Source organism: Guillardia theta, assembly GCF_000315625.1.
Source record: "Guillardia theta CCMP2712 unplaced genomic scaffold GUITHscaffold_35, whole genome shotgun sequence".
Taxonomy (NCBI): Eukaryota; class Cryptophyceae; order Pyrenomonadales; family Geminigeraceae; genus Guillardia; species Guillardia theta.
Window position 1 is genome coordinate 548,811 of NW_005434639.1, and position 15,328 is coordinate 564,138.

At 57.5% G+C, this 15,328-nt stretch overlaps 6 protein-coding genes across 6 annotated transcripts; 4 read left to right on the plus strand and 2 right to left on the minus strand.

Moving 5' to 3' along the window:
* The first annotated feature begins 308 nt into the window (after positions 1–308).
* On the plus strand, positions 309–2,635 carry GUITHDRAFT_152729 (hypothetical protein). Its single transcript, XM_005832407.1, has 14 exons — positions 309–331; positions 652–735; positions 788–858; positions 934–1,050; positions 1,140–1,263; positions 1,442–1,548; positions 1,606–1,676; positions 1,729–1,872; positions 1,924–1,966; positions 2,015–2,065; positions 2,180–2,280; positions 2,335–2,374; positions 2,424–2,455; positions 2,498–2,635. The coding sequence occupies exons 3-14, from the start codon at positions 850–852 to the stop codon at positions 2,556–2,558; spliced, it is 900 nt and encodes a 299-aa protein (XP_005832464.1). The 5' UTR covers positions 309–331; positions 652–735; positions 788–849; the 3' UTR covers positions 2,559–2,635.
* A 318-nt stretch (positions 2,636–2,953) lies between these two features.
* GUITHDRAFT_71382 (hypothetical protein) lies at positions 2,954–3,734 on the minus strand (the record flags this gene model as incomplete). The annotated part of the gene is made up of 3 exons (XM_005832408.1): positions 2,954–3,479; positions 3,526–3,577; positions 3,659–3,734. Coding segments are annotated over 3 exons (654 nt in total), but the record flags the coding sequence as incomplete, so codon positions are not given.
* A 2,931-nt stretch (positions 3,735–6,665) lies between these two features.
* On the plus strand, positions 6,666–8,081 carry GUITHDRAFT_42086 (hypothetical protein; the record flags this gene model as incomplete). The annotated part of the gene is made up of 1 exon (XM_005832409.1): positions 6,666–8,081. A coding segment is annotated over one exon (1,416 nt), but the record flags the coding sequence as incomplete, so codon positions are not given.
* A 422-nt stretch (positions 8,082–8,503) lies between these two features.
* GUITHDRAFT_53147 (hypothetical protein) lies at positions 8,504–8,872 on the plus strand (the record flags this gene model as incomplete). The annotated part of the gene is made up of 2 exons (XM_005832410.1): positions 8,504–8,551; positions 8,771–8,872. Coding segments are annotated over 2 exons (150 nt in total), but the record flags the coding sequence as incomplete, so codon positions are not given.
* A 530-nt stretch (positions 8,873–9,402) lies between these two features.
* GUITHDRAFT_108752 (hypothetical protein) lies at positions 9,403–11,772 on the minus strand (the record flags this gene model as incomplete). The annotated part of the gene is made up of 16 exons (XM_005832411.1): positions 9,403–9,484; positions 9,615–9,681; positions 9,730–9,770; positions 9,817–9,853; positions 9,982–10,038; positions 10,094–10,242; positions 10,320–10,326; positions 10,375–10,471; positions 10,516–10,602; positions 10,641–10,697; positions 10,750–10,815; positions 10,860–10,906; positions 10,960–11,003; positions 11,056–11,103; positions 11,154–11,674; positions 11,743–11,772. 16 exons carry the CDS (start codon positions 11,770–11,772, stop codon positions 9,403–9,405), a joined length of 1,437 nt encoding a protein of 478 aa, XP_005832468.1.
* Positions 11,773–13,227: 1,455 nt separating this feature from the next.
* GUITHDRAFT_108753 (hypothetical protein) lies at positions 13,228–14,663 on the plus strand (the record flags this gene model as incomplete). The annotated part of the gene is made up of 4 exons (XM_005832412.1): positions 13,228–13,415; positions 13,472–13,694; positions 13,744–14,409; positions 14,460–14,663. The coding sequence occupies 4 exons, from the start codon at positions 13,228–13,230 to the stop codon at positions 14,661–14,663; spliced, it is 1,281 nt and encodes a 426-aa protein (XP_005832469.1).
* Between the last annotated feature and the right edge of the window lie 665 nt (positions 14,664–15,328).

Here is a 15,328-nt window from a genome sequence, read left to right on the forward strand (position 1 = left end):
GTCCGATCCCGGATGACCGTCGGCCGGCGCCGGGCAGGCCCAGGCCGGGCAGGAGAGGCCCGGGATCCGGGAGTCACGGTCCGGCGGACTCCCGTACCGTACGGTCGCGGGGATCACTGGCCCGGATCATCGGCGGGCCCGACTCCGGCGCCGGATGCCGCGCTGCCGCGCTGCGCTGCGCGCTGCTCTGCGGCTGAGTCCGCCGGGCGGCGGCCGGGCCGATCGGACCGGGCCCCGGCGGCGTCCGAGGTTCGGATCCCGGGCTTTACGGCAATGTTCTTTAGTACGGTCACCCGGGCTACAAACCTGCCAGCGAAAATGGTTTGCAGGGGTGAGTTGGGGGGCGGGGGGCGGGCAGGCTGTACCTGAGGGAGAGGCTGACATGAATGCTGCCGATGAAGCGAAGGAGGGAGAGTCGAAGATGGTTGTTGTTAGATGACGAGAGGTCATATAGCACTCAGAAGTTGCTGTTCTCCCTTCACTTTCTAGTTCTTCATACGAGTTTTCTGACCATCAATCGAGCGGCACACGAGCCCCTTTGGAGTGTTTTGGTGTTTGGTTATGCGATGAGACGTGTGTCTCATACGTTTCTGAGCTGAAATCCTTTGTCTGTCATCGATTAACTTGTATGGATGTTGAGGCGTTTCACAGTTACAATCTTGCTCCTGCTCACGGCGCAAACTGTTAACGCGTTCACATTCTCGTCCTCAAGCCTGGGGTTGCTATCGAAGTCGGGTTGTAGCTTACAACTATTAATTTTTCTCTCTTAACTTGGGATTTTCACCAGCATGTTTGGGGGAGGTCGCGGTCTCACCCCGCTCATCCCGGGGCTCAATCCTCAGTACCAAGATGCAGCAGGTCAGACAGAACTTTCCTCCTTCTCCTCGTCCCATCCAGAGCGAGACGATCTTGTTCGTTGTGACGATCATTCAGATTCGCGGCACATGTCCCATCTGCAATCAGCCTGTCACGACGGCTCAGCCTCGCGAGCTCGACGAGAACGGCAAATACTGCCATTCTGCATGTGTGCAGGAGAAACTGAGCGCTCAGGTACGCACAGTAGTCGATGACCCTCTCCTTCTCTTCTTCTGTCTGACATATCTATCTTGACGTCATCGCGCTCACTATCTGTCCTCCAGGGTTTGACGCAGATCAGCGCTGCTGAGCTTGAGGAGCTGAAGGCCCTTGCGGAGGGTCGCCCTGCGCCGAGCAAGACTGCGCAACGAAAGCAGACTGGAGGATCGAATCCCTTCTCCTTCATCGGTAAGAGGAGAGAGAGGAGGGGGGCGGGAAGGGAGGGAGGGAGGGAGGGAGGGAGGGAGGGAGGGAGGGAGGGAGGGAGGGAGGGAGGGAGGGAGGGAGGGAGGGAGGTAGGGAGGGAGGGAGGAGAGAGAGGGGGAGAGAGCGAAGGGGGAATTACTTTGCCCTCAACGCTTTGTAGGCAACATGTTCGGATCGTCCGCTCCATCTGGACCGGAAATGCCCGATCTCCCCACCTCCGCCAGCAGCCCCCCGTCCATGCTTGATAGGATGCAGCAGTCGACTCAGGTAGGCGCGATGGTCTTGCCCCTATTTCAGAGGAAGGAGGGTGACGAGCAGCTGCAGGCGCCGCCTACCCAGCAGAAAGTGCAGGGCGACAATTGGGAGATGGCGTATGATCCAGCATCGGGAGCTCCGTGAGTTTATCGTTGCTCTAGAGCCTTTGGCGATGACAACCCAGCTGGGCAGGTACTGGTACAAGGTATCGACAGGCGAGTCGACCTGGGAAAACCCATTTGCCAACGCCCCAGCTGCTAGGCCGACTGCTAAGCCAGCTGCCCAGCAGCCAGCAACGAGGTCCGCTGCTTCTGTGCAGCTCCCACAGGGGCAGAGGTTTGACCTGATCGCTGGTGCGAATTAGAATGACGGCTGACTTCGCTCCAGGATCCAGCCACAGGCGGGAATGCCTATCCCGTCCTACTGGCAGGTGAGCAGAACGAGTTGGTGGTAACTCCAGTACTGATTGGAAGGACAGGAGGGCAATGAGTACTTGTTGAACAAGAACAACGTGTTTGAGATGGGAGAGGTGAGAGAACAAGCGGGTGGGGATTAGGGGTTGAAACGAAGACGAGGACGAGAGAAGGGGAATCTGGGACGATCTGACTTGGACACGCTGCCACTGTGACAAGTTCTTGGGCAGATCGTCGCCATCCTTCGCTCCGATGGTGAGATTCGCTTCGGATACATCGTCAACGTGAACGCAAAGAAAGACATCTCGGGCAAAGTGGTTGCCACCACCACGTGATCAATCCGTCGAGACGTCAGCCCCCGCGGCCTAATGACCTTGTTGGTCAGGTACGACGTTCAGGTGGACAAGAGCGGCTCCTTCTATCAGGTCAAGGCCTGCTGGACTTGTGCCCGCCAGTATCTGACAGGATCAACAGGGAAGATACGCGGATTCCATTTACAAGATTACGTGGGTCTGGAGTCATCTTAACGACCTTTGACAAGCATGCAGGTATGACGTCCGCTCTGTTGGAATCGTGCTGGAGACGCAGTCCAACACCGGCTGGATCTGAGCTGCCATGCTTATCAAGAGGCCTGCAGGACAAACCTAATCTACAGGTAGAGCTTAGTGGGTAGAGCTTAGTGGCTTCTGCTCTCTCAACAGATCTAGTCGACGAGCATGTGGAGAGACTTCCTGTCCGCCAGCTGGCAAGAAGCTGGTCACCTTCTGCTCCCACGCCTCCCCTCCTCAATCTCCCTCCTCACCTTGGGGATGGTGTCGTCCCACTTGAAGGGCTCCATCTGCTCCATTCTTGTCAGCCGCTCCCATTCCTCCTCTCCCCTCCCATCAACTTGCCCCCCTGCCCCCCCCCCCTTGCCCTCCTCCCTCTCCCCTCCCAGTTTCGTCACCTTTTCCCTCGGCTTTCCCGATAGCCCGACCCCACCAGCCTTGCCCCACTCTCCCAGCTCACTGGATTGTGCTCCATCGCCCTTCTTCATTTCCCCTCCTACCCAAGCACATCACTCTCTCCTCAGCTCCCTTGTGCCTCTTACCTGCATGCTCCGAGGCTGCTGCCTCCTCCTCCTCCTCCTTGGGCTTCTCGACATCCGCTGGGGCTTCTGGAGCACTTGTCAACATCCATGCGCCAGCTTCTCTGCTTCTCAGCTCGCAGACCTGCGGGAGCTGCTGGGCGAGTTTGCCACCTCTCGTAGCCGAAGGATCCCTCGGCAGAGACGGTGGACTTGGCCCTGCCGGCATGGCGGGACAGAATATCGATGATCTGCTCGGCCGCGTCAACGGCTCCCGCAAGCGCCTCGCGGCGAGCTGGGCTGTCACCTGTGTGTCTCCCTTCTCATCGGCGAGCTGGACTGGCGTCAGCCCGTCCCTGTTCTTGACCGCCAGGCTTGCTCCCGCTGCGCACAGGACCCGGACGATGTTCTGCGTGCTCTCCGACACGGCCTTGTGCAGAGCCGACTCCTTGTCGCCGTTGAGCCTGCCACTTGTCAGGCCTCAAGAGTGAAGAAAGAGGTCATAGTTACATGTTCACATCAGCTGCATTCTCGATGAGATGCTCTACTGTCTCACGGTGGCCTGCCTCCCAAGTTACAACCTTCTCCTCCCCTCCCCTCCGACTCTCGCCCCCTTCCCGTTTCCAATGCCACCGCCACTTACCTCCCATCACAGCCATCATCAGTGGCGTGTCTCCGACCATTGTCTGCGCGTTCACTGAGAGACCATGCTGGAGCAGCCATTGCACGGCCTTGGACTGCAGGACAGTGTCAAAAGCTGGCGAAGGAGTAGGAGGAGAGAAGATAGAGTGACGGGGATAGACGCAAGGGGGAGTGAGATGGCCGGCAGGAGACGACTCTTCACCTGCCCCTTCGCTGCAGCTGCGTGAATCGCACTCATGCCTACACAAGCGTGCGCTTCGCTGAATTCGAAGATGCTGGCAAAACAAAACTCAGATTGCAGGGGAGGAGTGGCGAGAGAGGACAAAAGACGAAAAGGAAGGGAAGGGAGGAGAGGGGAAGAAATTTCCAAGGTTGGAGGAGACTGGAAGGAAGAAGGGGAGGGGAATGGGTGGAGGGGAGGGAAGAAGGGGAAGGGGAAGGGGAAGGGGAAGGGGAAGGGGAAGAAGGGGTGGGGGGGAAAGGAGGAGGGGGGATCACCGGTGATTGCAGAAAGGACAGCTATAAGTGTGTGAAGTGTTGAAGTCATGGGAGGAGGACTTGTCGCATGATTCACACTGAACGACAATCTTGGACTCGAGCTTCGGCACCTTCACCGGCGTGTCAACATGGCATGCTTGCACATCACCTCCACAGACATGCTGACATCTAATCTATATCGAAACACGTTCTATGGTCATCCGAGCACTAGGCTGTGCCTGTTTGTTTGTGATTGACAACATCGACATCGACATCAACCGTGACAACATCAATCTTGTAGAAACTTAACCCCTGTCCTCGTAACAATCGGTCAAACTCACTGTGTACTTGATGTCCGCCCCTCGTTCTCGCAGCAGCTGCATCAGCTTGGTGTGTCCCTTGGACGCCTGAAGAACGATCATTCAGCGCAGCCTTCGCCCCCAGCAGACGCCTGCTGACCGCATGCATGAAGGGCGTGAAGACGAGCGTAGAGAAGTTTGGGTCAGCTCCGGCATCCAGCAAGCTCTGCTGGACGTCAACTGGTAGCTGAGGGAGCCACCACGTCCCTTCTCACCTCGACGGCCACGTAGCCATTGGCGGATATCGCTGTCATCAGCTCCTCCGCTTGCGTGCAGATCTCATGGCAGGACACGCAGACTCGGACGGGCTCTTGGTATCCATACTTGAGGAGAGGCACGCGGTACTTCTTCTTCCCACAGGAGCCGCAGATCACGCGTCCGCAATGCCGACTGGAAAGAAAATACGTGAGGAGGCGGAGAAGGTCAAGGGCTCAGAGAAGGACCAGTGGTGTCGCCTCTGCAGCATGTTGAAGCTCTTGCTGCATGTCGAGCAAACCTGCATGGGAAGGTGCTATAAGCACTATGCGCATAGCGTGGGGTTTATGCTCCATCCTCCTACCTTGGTACTCTTATCAGGCTGCCACTCGGGCCTCCAGTTCACGTTTGCTGTCGTGCCATTTGGGCCCCTGCATATGGCAGCCGGCTTACATGCGAACATGCTGATACGAGAGCAGGAAGTCAGAGTCTCGTCATACACAACACTATAACTTCTCGATATTTCCTCCTTCGTAATATTGAAACGCCTCATCAGGCGTTCATGGCTCATTTTGTTCGATGCCGCCCGTCCTCGTTATTTCCTTGCACCCTTTTCTTCCCCCCCTCCTTCCTCTCTCCTCCATCATCATCATCGTCTCTTCTCCTCTTCTTCTCTCCTCCTTCACTCCTCCCTTGCTTTCCTCCTTTCCCTCCATTCTTGAACAGCATAACGCCAGCGCAGCCGGGCCCCTTCTACCACCGGTGTCGTTCCTACGATATCACAAGGGGTGGGGTATCAAACCACCCCTTGTCGATGTGGGGGTGGAAATAATCTATTCAGAGGGGGTGGAGTCAACCACTGCCTTTTCTGCTCCATCGCATATTTTCCTATTACATCATTTCTGCCCCCGGAATGATAAGGAGAGATTGGGCGCGATGGCGTGAAGGTGAAGAAGAGCTTGGAAGGAGGCGAGGAGACGAAGGAGAAGAAGACCGGGAAGAGAGCGGGAGATGGCGAAAACACCGAGATGCATGGCGTGAGAAGCAGTGCCATGAGATGAGAGGAGGAGGAGGAGAGGGGGGACATACTGTCTGGAAGCTAGCAAGACTTCGAAGCTATGTCGTGCAAGGTGGGCTGAGGCAGAGTTGAGTTGGATGCTCCTGCTCCTCCTGGGATTCGGATCGCAGTAGCCCATCTTTGAGCAAGGAGACATCTTGGCTACCATGTACGAGACTACGTGCTTCCTGCTTCTCTTGTTCCTCTCCTCTTTCAGGAGGGCGCTCAGCACCAGCGCAGCGGACTTTGTCCTAAACTTCGGGAAGTACAGCGGGAAGAGCTTGAAGGAAGTCCCTCAAAACTACATCCAGTGGATGATCAAAGAGAAGGTCTACCTTGGCAAGCCTGAGCTCATGAAGGCTCTGACCGACATGAAACGATTGGACCCCGCCCCGTCCCAGGTGCCTGCCATGGCTCGCAACGAAGGGAATTACAAATTCCCTTCCTCCCAGCAGCCCCGGCACCCCACTGCAGACAGGCGGGACCAGCAGGAGAGGCCATCGTCTGTGAGGCTGGCACCTGGGACGATAGATTTCTACATGCAGAAAAACAACACGAACGTAGAAGGGATATACCAGAGAAACGGGACTGAATCGCCTCCTCCCTCCTTGACGAGTACGAGGCTCTACTTCTCCCTCGAGCTCGTCAGCCCCCATCAGTTCTCCCTCCGCTGCAGCGGGGTAGGGGCAGAAGGGCTGAGGATAGCTCTCCCGAAGCTCGCCACCCTCCTTCGGTCCTTCCCCCGCGCCTTCTTCAACATGACTTCGAGGAGCTGGTACGTGCATGTTGAGGACTACGATGCTGTCGTGAAGTTCCTGTGTGAGCTGGGATACAAACCCGGCAAGGAGCATGACGTGGACACGCTTCCTCGCTTCCTCCTATCGTACCTCCGCTCCAGGCCCCAGCTGCTCGCCGACGCTGACGTGGAGGAGGCATACTCCGCCCTTCCGAGCTTGCTCAAGTCCTCTCTGCTCCCCTTCCAGCGCGACGGAGTGAGGTTCGCTCTCAAGAGGAAGGGAAGAGTGCTGATCGGAGACGAGATGGGTCTGGGGAAGACCCTCCAGGCTCTCGCGGTAGCAGCAGCATACAAGAGGGAGTGGCCCTTGCTGATTATTTGCCCGTCCTCTCTCCGCCTCAATTGGGCGCAGGAGTGCAGCAGGTGGCTGGAGGGGATGAAGGAAGAGCCGCTGGAGGTGCAGGTGGTGATGAAAGGATCGGATGCGATCAAGGGAGTCGACGTGACCATCGTGTCCTACGACCTTGCCACCAGGATGTCAGACGCCATCAAGGCGTCGTCGTTCAAAGTCGTGATAGCCGACGAATCGCACTACATCAAGACGGACAAGGCGCTTCGCACTAGAGCATGCATGCCCCTCCTTCGCCAGGCCAGCCGAGCCATCCTCCTCAGCGGAACCCCAGCTCTCTCTCGCCCTGTCGAGCTGCTCAGCCAACTGCAGTGCCTCCAGCCGAAGATTTTCTCCTCCAAGAGAGAGTTTCAGCGGCGCTACTGCAACGCGAAGCAGGGGCGGTGGGGGCTCGACACGTCTGGCGCCAGCTGCCTGCAGGAGCTGAGCATCCTCCTGTCCAGCTCGGTGATGATCCGAAGGCTGAAGCGAGAGGTGCTGGTGGAGCTGCCAGCGAAGAGAAGGCAAAAGGTGTTCATCAACGTTGCCAACAAGGACTTGAAGAAGATTCAATCCATCATGAACAGAATTGACTCCGTCGACATGCGCCCTTCCTCTTCTCCTCCAGCTGGCCATGCTGGGGACGAGAAGGAGCAGGTTGGTGAAAACGGAGGGGAGAGGAAGCGTCGGCGAGGGTCCATGCTGGACTCGCTGATCACAGAAGCCTACCTTGAGACTGGCCTTGCGAAGTTACCGGAAGTTTGCTCTTACCTCGCCGACCTCATAGAGGGTGGCTGTAAGTTCCTGGTGTTCGCCCACCACCTCCAGGTGCTGGACGGCATCGAGCGCTTCCTCCTGCGCTCCTCCGTCAAGTACATCCGCATCGACGGGTCGGTGCCTCCAGCAGCGCGAGCTGAGCGCGTCAAGATGTTCCAGGAGGAGGAGGAAGTGCGAGTCGGCGTGCTGGGCATGACGGCAGCTGGGACTGGCCTGACCCTGACGTCGGCTGCTACCGTTGTCTTCGCGGAGCTCTACTGGACACCAGGGGTGATGATGCAGGCGGAGGACCGGGTCCACCGCATCAGCCAGCAGCTGCCTGTCAACATCCACTACCTGCTGGCGCGGGGAACAGCCGACGAGCTGGTCTGGTCATCCATCGTCAGCAAGGTGAAAATCGTCAGTTGGGCTCTAGACGGGAGCCAGCAGGCGGTCGGCGGGTGGTTGCCCGAGAGGGGGACGCCTGGGGGGTCAGAGAGGGTCAAGTTGGGGGAGAGTGGGGGCAAAGGCGATCAGTTGGATCTCGTCTCGTTCTTCTCGCAGCAGGTTTGCGGCATCTCTCTGCTCTGCTCGTTGCTGACTCTGAGCTGGGGTCGCAGTCGTCGCAGGTTGAGAGGGCGTGGACTGCAACTTACAACCCATCTAGGATGCGGCAGGGGAGCTCGAGCCCGGGGGGCTCGGGGCAGGGAGGGGGGGTGGATGGAGGTGGAGCAGCAGCTGGAGGACAAGCACGATCGGCGGGGGAGAGTGGGGAGGAGGGAGAAGTGGGGGAAAGTCAAGCAGTGGGAGGAGAAGGAGGAGGAGGGAACGGGGGCTCGATGAGCGCAAAGGAGGCTCTGGAGAACTTCTATGGAGATCAAGAAGTCGAACACCCGGCAGACTTCCTCTGTCCCATCTCTATGGAGGTGAAAGAGCAGACAGTGAGAGGAGGGGGGGGGAGAGATGGAAGAGCAGGAGAGCAGTGAGTGAGTGGTGGAGGAGGCGATGAAATCGTGGAGGTGGGAAAGGGAGGAAGGAGGACGGGAAGGGATGGAAGGGGGAGGACGGGAGGAGCAGGAGCAGGAGCAGGAGCAGGAGCAGGAGGACGAGGATGTGTGAGGAGAGCTTGACGAGGGATGGAGCAGGTGATGAAGGACCCAGTGATCGCGATGGACGGGCACTCCTACGAGCGACAGAACATCGAGCGATGGCTAGAGGACCATAACACGTCCCCTCTGACCAACCAGGTCTGACAGTTTGAGGAGGAGGACGTGGAGAAGTTGAGGGCAACAGCAAGAGAGGGAGGTGGGGAGTGGGGAGGAGGAGGAAGAGGAGCAGGAGGGGGGAGGAGGAGGAAGAGAAGCAGGAGGGGGGAGGGAGGGGGAGGAACTGACTTGACACAGAAATTGTCGAACAAGATGGTTGTGCCCAACCACAGGCTCAAGGTGTTTGTTGTTGATGTTTCGAGACTTTGGTGAGAGGTGACTGCAGGCAATCATCTCAAACTATCTCGAGAAGGCCAGGCAGCCGGTGTAGATTAGTCGCAGTGATTAGAATAACTTGTTATGACCAAGTCAAACGGGCCAGGTGTGAGAAGATGTGTAATGTGTCAACGAAAAGGTTGAGATAAGAAACAATCTCCTCCTCCTCCTCCTCCTCCTCCTCCTCCTCCTCCTCCTCCTCCTCCTCCTCCTCCTCCTCCTCCTCCTCCTCCTCCTCCTCCTCAATTTGGTTCGCTCCAGATGTCTTCATGACCATTCTCCTCCATCTCCCTCTCTCAATCACTTGACCATCCTTTGCTGAGCTCGTCCTTTCTGTCTTGTTTGTCTTCATGCTCGATCTTCTCATCGCTCTGCAAGCTGTAATGACGAAAACTGTCAGATGCAAACCTTGCTGAGAGGCAGGGCAGAAGAAGGGGAGAGGAAGGGAGCGAGGGAAGCGGGGAAGAGGGATAGGACGGGACGGGAGGAGAGGGAGGAGTAGAGCAACCTCTTGTTTTTCCTCATCTCTTCCTCGAACGACTCCCAAGAGTCAGTCTCCACATCTGACGAGATGTCTGCGTGCGTGAAGTGACTCAGTCAGTCAAGCATTCACTTCTCCTCACCTGCTTGTTGGACTTTCTTGGCCTTCTTCTTCATGAATGGCCTTGAGGTTCAAAGTCAGCTGTTACCCCCGTAACGAACAAGTCTACTCTTCGACGTCGTTGTCTTCCATGATCTCTGCTCCCGCTGTGCTCGAACGATCAGACGCAGTCGGGGGGTGGGAGGAGAATGAGGAGGAGGAGGAGGAGGAGGAGGAGGAGGAGGAGGAGGAGATGCAGAAGGAGGACGAGAAGAAAGAGGCATAGAAAACATACCGAACATGGGATGTTCGTATCGAATGGCGTAGATCTGTTTGATGAGCTCATCCGTGTCTACCACAGCACAGGTCAACTTCAACTCGCTACCTCCTCCTTGTCATCGTCTTACCCGTCTCGTTCGAGTTTCTGTCATCACTGTCTCTGCACGGGTCTCGCTTGTACCTGATGAGCAACTTTACCACGTCACGGTGGACTCGCATGCTTCTCTTGCCCGTCAGGCCATAGCGGGTCGGGGATCCATTCTGAGTTCTTGATCGCCTACATTCATCCATCAACTCGCAAGCGCCGACGGCTCGCGACAGACATTCTCCCTGTCATGTTTGGGACATTCACACCCGAACTCTGCAAGAGTAACGAGTCAGCTGGTCGACTTTGATCTGGATCAACCACCTAGGAGCAGCTTCGTTGTGTTCTCTCGTTTGAGGTCGATGGAATGGTCAAGGGCCGTGTAACCCTCGACGTCCAACGCGTTCCTGTCTGCTCCAGCCTTGCGTACCGTTAGCATCTGTACATGAGAACAACTCCCCCTACCTCGATCAAGAACTTGCATGTCTCCGTTCTCCCGTAGATCGCAGCAGAATGGAGCGGGGTCATTCTATTTCCATCCTGACGGTGCCGCTGCGTCAGCATCATCAGCTTCAACGCCTGCACTTCACCTTAGCCTGGATGTCTCCCCCGTGATCGAGCAGGACTTGGAGGGTCTTGACGTTCCCCTGTGCGATTAAAATGAGCAGAAAACCTCTCTCCTCCTCGACCCGTTCTCACTCTCTGCGCCGCAAGATGCATGGCCGTCTGATTCCACCTGATCATCCTCTTGTTAGTCCCCAGACTCTACCACGTCACAGGTTCTACTGCTCTGGGTCCGGTGCGTTCACCGCGATGTTGGATTGGCTCAAGACCTCCAAGAGCCAAGGGACAGCTCCTGCGCGCTAGTCAGCTGCTGCCTTCCTCCTTCCTGATCGTTGCACCACCCACCTATCCTGATCGCGTGCTGGTATTTGCTCCACGCATCCGGCAGGCTGAGGGAGGCAGGGATCAAGGGCGAGCGAGGAGCAGGATTTCTTCTCTCACCTGTCAAAGGTTGATCTCTCTCTCATCTCCTTCCACCACGTCTTGCTCCTGCCAGCAAATCAGATCATCGGGCTGCCGGGAGCAAGCGACTGGCTCACGAGATTCGAAGGTTCCAATCCTGGTCTGGATCCCACCCGCTTGGGACCTCTTCTGGCAAGTGGAGGAGGAAGAGGAAGTCAGACTGATCGGGAGGAGCAACGTTGAGCTGATCTATCTCCTCTGAGTCTGATAGTCCACCAGCAGGAGGCGGCCCCGCAAGTTCAACAGGCTCCAACCCCTCCTCCCCCTCATCATCATCATCCGCAAGCAAATGCTTCGTCTTCGAGTTGCGCCCAGAGGCATCCTTTCCTCTCCTCCCTCCTCGCAGCTGCATGACGTGTGAAAGCCTAGGAGGGACCCCAGGCTCCGAGGAGCTCCTGAACCGCATCTCGCAGCTCGTTGCTGTTGACAGAGCATGGCGGTTGGAGCGCCATGGCATGGACTGTGGGTGTTCGTTTGCATCCGTTTGCAGGCACAGCGCGACGACGAGGAAAAGAGAGAATTTCATGAAGGAGCTCTGCATTTCTGTCCTTCTTTTCATGGTGGAAGGCTTGAAGCCATCGCGGGAGCGGAAACGGTTCTGCCAACAAGTTGTCAGGACGACAAGACTGAAAATCTTGCTCCCATCGCAAGAGCACGAGGGCTGACATGAGGGCGATGTTTGTCTTTCGTTTTCATTTTGTTGAGGTGTTCATCACAACATGATGGATACAAAGTCTCTCCCTGAACTCTCGCTTCCGATCGTTGGAAACCAGCCGCTGTCCTGATGCGGCGTCCCCTCCCCCGTCTAGTCGCTCTCGGCCCCGTCGAGCCATCCTTACCCTCCGTCCCGCCCCCTCTATCCTTTCCCTCTCCTGAACTTCTCCACCATCAAGGCTATGGCGCTGCTTTCACTGCCCTCCTACCTTGCTTCCCTCCTCTTCCCCTCCCCTCCCAGCACCATGCTCCTTTTCATGCTCCTCCCATCAGGCTCCGGCGACCCGGTGGAGCCCGATCCCGGCCCCGGCCGGGCCGCGATCGGAGCCTGGAGAACCCGGCCGGGCCGGGCCGAGTTTCAGACGGTCAGCGGCCGGTCCATGATGATTCTGACACGGCAACTGATGTCAGACTCGGTGGTGAGGCGTTGAGGAACTCGGGGCCCGGCCCGGCGAACCGGGCCGCCCGGCGCCGGTCACCGGGTCACCGCGCGGCACCGTGGGGTCACACGGTTGGCACAGGCTCCCAGGCTCCGAGTGGTCCGGTGACCGGGTCACGGGTGGCTCAGCGGCAGTCTGAGTGAGTGCGGAGTCCCGGATCCGAGGGGGGTGACCGTACCACCCGGCCGTGGCACGGCCCTCCAGTCCCACCGGGATCCGACTTAATTGCCGTCCGAGTCGGGAGTTGAAATCAGTGATCGCGACAGTTCAATGATACCGGGTCCGAGTCACTGAATAACGTTTACTATCTGATCGGGAACAAGCCGGCTTGAAGGCTGTGACTCGCCCTCGGAAATTATCTAGACCTGGGCCGACGGGGACTCGGAAGACTTTCAGCCTCTCTTTACTCAAAGTTAAGTTAAAAATCAGTATCGGAGCTTTTAGAGCTTTTTTTTCGGAGCGGCTCGAGAGCTGCCGTCACCGCAAACTTGTTTATGTGAAGGAGTACCCCGGAAGCTGATGAGGGGTATTCCTGGGGGAAGAGGGGGGTGGGGGGTGGCTTCGGAGTATTTAATTTCTCGCTGCAAAAATAGAAGGGAGGGAGGGGAGGGAAAAATGAGGGGACGGGGAGGGGGAGGGGGAGGGAAAGATGGTTGTGATGATGTTTCGAGGGCAACAGGAGAGATCGATGTTCGAGAGATGAGAGGAGAAATCAGGAAGAAAGGGGAGGAACAATGGGTTTGACCTGGTCTGTCATTTCCTCCGCTTGCTTGTAAATGTCTGAATCATTCAGCGAGCGTGAGAGTGAGTGAGTTAGAGAGAAATGTGAATGACAAGGAAAAGATGGGAAGCAACGGCGTCACGTAGATTGTAGATGTTAGCTCCCGAAATCAGAAGGTCAGAGCGAAAGATTGAAATAAAAAGATACCAGTGGAACGAAACTGCAAAGTCCTAGCTGATCCATGATTTCTCAGTCAAGTTCAGCCCGAACTTCCTTATGAAGGCTGGCTGGCTTCCAAAGGTGGTGAAGAGCTCGACTAAGGCGTTAGTCGATCAAGGTACCTTCGAGGACAAGGAGGCTGATGAACAGCTGTCCAAAGCGGCCGGGAGGAGGAGGACAGTTCAGGTTTCTTGCATCTCGTGCAGGCTGAGCAAGGTGAAATGCGAAGGCAACCTCCCTTGCAGGTAGAAGAGGAGCTTCAGAGCTGAAGGAGAATGAGCTGAGTACACCTGTTGCACAGGAGGTGCATCTATCGAGGGATTGCAGACTCCTGCTATCATGCTCGTGGAAGGGTCCGCGAACGAGACCCAGAACTGGAACAGGCTGAAAGGTGGGCGAACGAAGATCCTGAAACCATCGAGAGGCCAATCAGGTATGCTCGAGACCCTTTTGTTTATCGTCCGAGGCTCGACGCCGATTCCATCGAGGCTCCCACGCTCTTGCGCAGTCTTTGCTTCGACTTTGTGAGTAGCATGTGGAATGTGGTGGCGGGTCGCTCAAGTGTTTGATCAGGGAGTGAGTGAGAAGAAAGCAGAAGACATCTTCAAAGTTATGCCTCCTCGCCTCAAGAACATCATCTGGACTGGGTTTACCGCATTGGAACAGCTCAAACAGCTGGAAGCTATGAAGCTGGCGCAGGTCAACCCTCCCCCCGTCCTCCCACCTGGACCCAGCCAGCTGATCGGCCTCAAAAGCTGGCATCACTCAGCACGATGCGGTTACCGTACCATCGCAGTGGATCCTGTGACGGAGCGATGGATGACGTGCGATGTCAACCAGTGGTTGGCTGACCTCGCCGGGGTCCATCGAGAAGAGCTGTGCAATCGCATCGCGAACCAAGACATGGTAATGCCCTCCTCCGAGCTACGACAGCTCTGTGCTCACCTTACAGCGATCTTCGACCAAATGGACGTCAAGTCCAAGCACGGGTTTCAGGACGGCACCAAGACGTACTGGTACTGCCGTTGGGGCAAGAACTTCTTGAGAGAGCCAGAGGGGGAGGGCGTGATAGTTCGCTCCTGCTTCACTGTCAACGTCAACGAGCTGGGAAAATTTAGTGGGGGGACACACACGATGGTGGTCGTCACTGAGGACGAGTACGACCGGGTCGCAGAGAAGAGCCCCGACGAGTGTGAAGCCCTGGCTGCTGCTGTCGTGGGACGAAAGTCTGCCAGAGAGGTAGAGCAGACTGACCCAGCTCCTGCCGCCCAGCTGACTCCCTGCCGCAGCTCATTTCCAAAGACCTGATGCGAGACGAGAAGATCGAGGTCATGGCAGAGACTGAGTTCGGCTGCAGGCAGCTGGACAGACTGGCAGAAATCCTTGAGAAGAAGTTTGCGCCTGTTATCGCCATCGCGAACCAGATATTGCCGTTGCCCCCGAGCGCCGCCTGTACTGCATTTTCAAGTTGGGGCAGTGACGACGGTGTCTAGCCGCTCAGTGCCGCCGCATCGCCGGGCCCGACGATCGGTCGCGGGGGCGCCGTGACGCCGCCGGGTCACGGACCGTACTGTGATTTAGTAGCCGCTGAGCCGCTCAGTGAAACCTGACTCTGTGAGCATGGATAACTCTAGCATGACAACACACTGTGTTGTCATGCTAGAGTCACATCTTGATGATCACACAAGCTGCTGCTGCTGCTGCTGCTGCCGCCGCAGTGCTGCTGCTGCTGCTGCTGCTGCTCTGGCTGCCAACGGTGCGGCGCCCTGAGTCAGCTTGGCACGGTGAGAGCAGTGGCGCAGCCAGTCGCCCGGTACAGTACTGCCGACGGTGTGCGCCGGCGTCCCCCACGGTGACCGCCCCGCCGCGCTACGGTACTACTCCGACCGTGACGGCGGCCCGGCCTGCGGCGGCCCGTTCATGGCGTCACTGCTGCTCCGGCTGATCGGTTTAGTTGAACGTGACGCCAGGTTGTACGGTAGTACGCGGCAGCAATGCTGAGAGGCAGAGTCATCGGGAGTCAAGTCACCGGCTTACGTGCCACCCGGGCCGGGCCGCCGGGCCCGGCCGCAGCGGGCGGCCCTGCTGACAGGCTGGCCGCTGAGGGGGGTCAGTCCGATCATCTGTGCACTGGGTCAATCATGGCAGCAAATGAGCG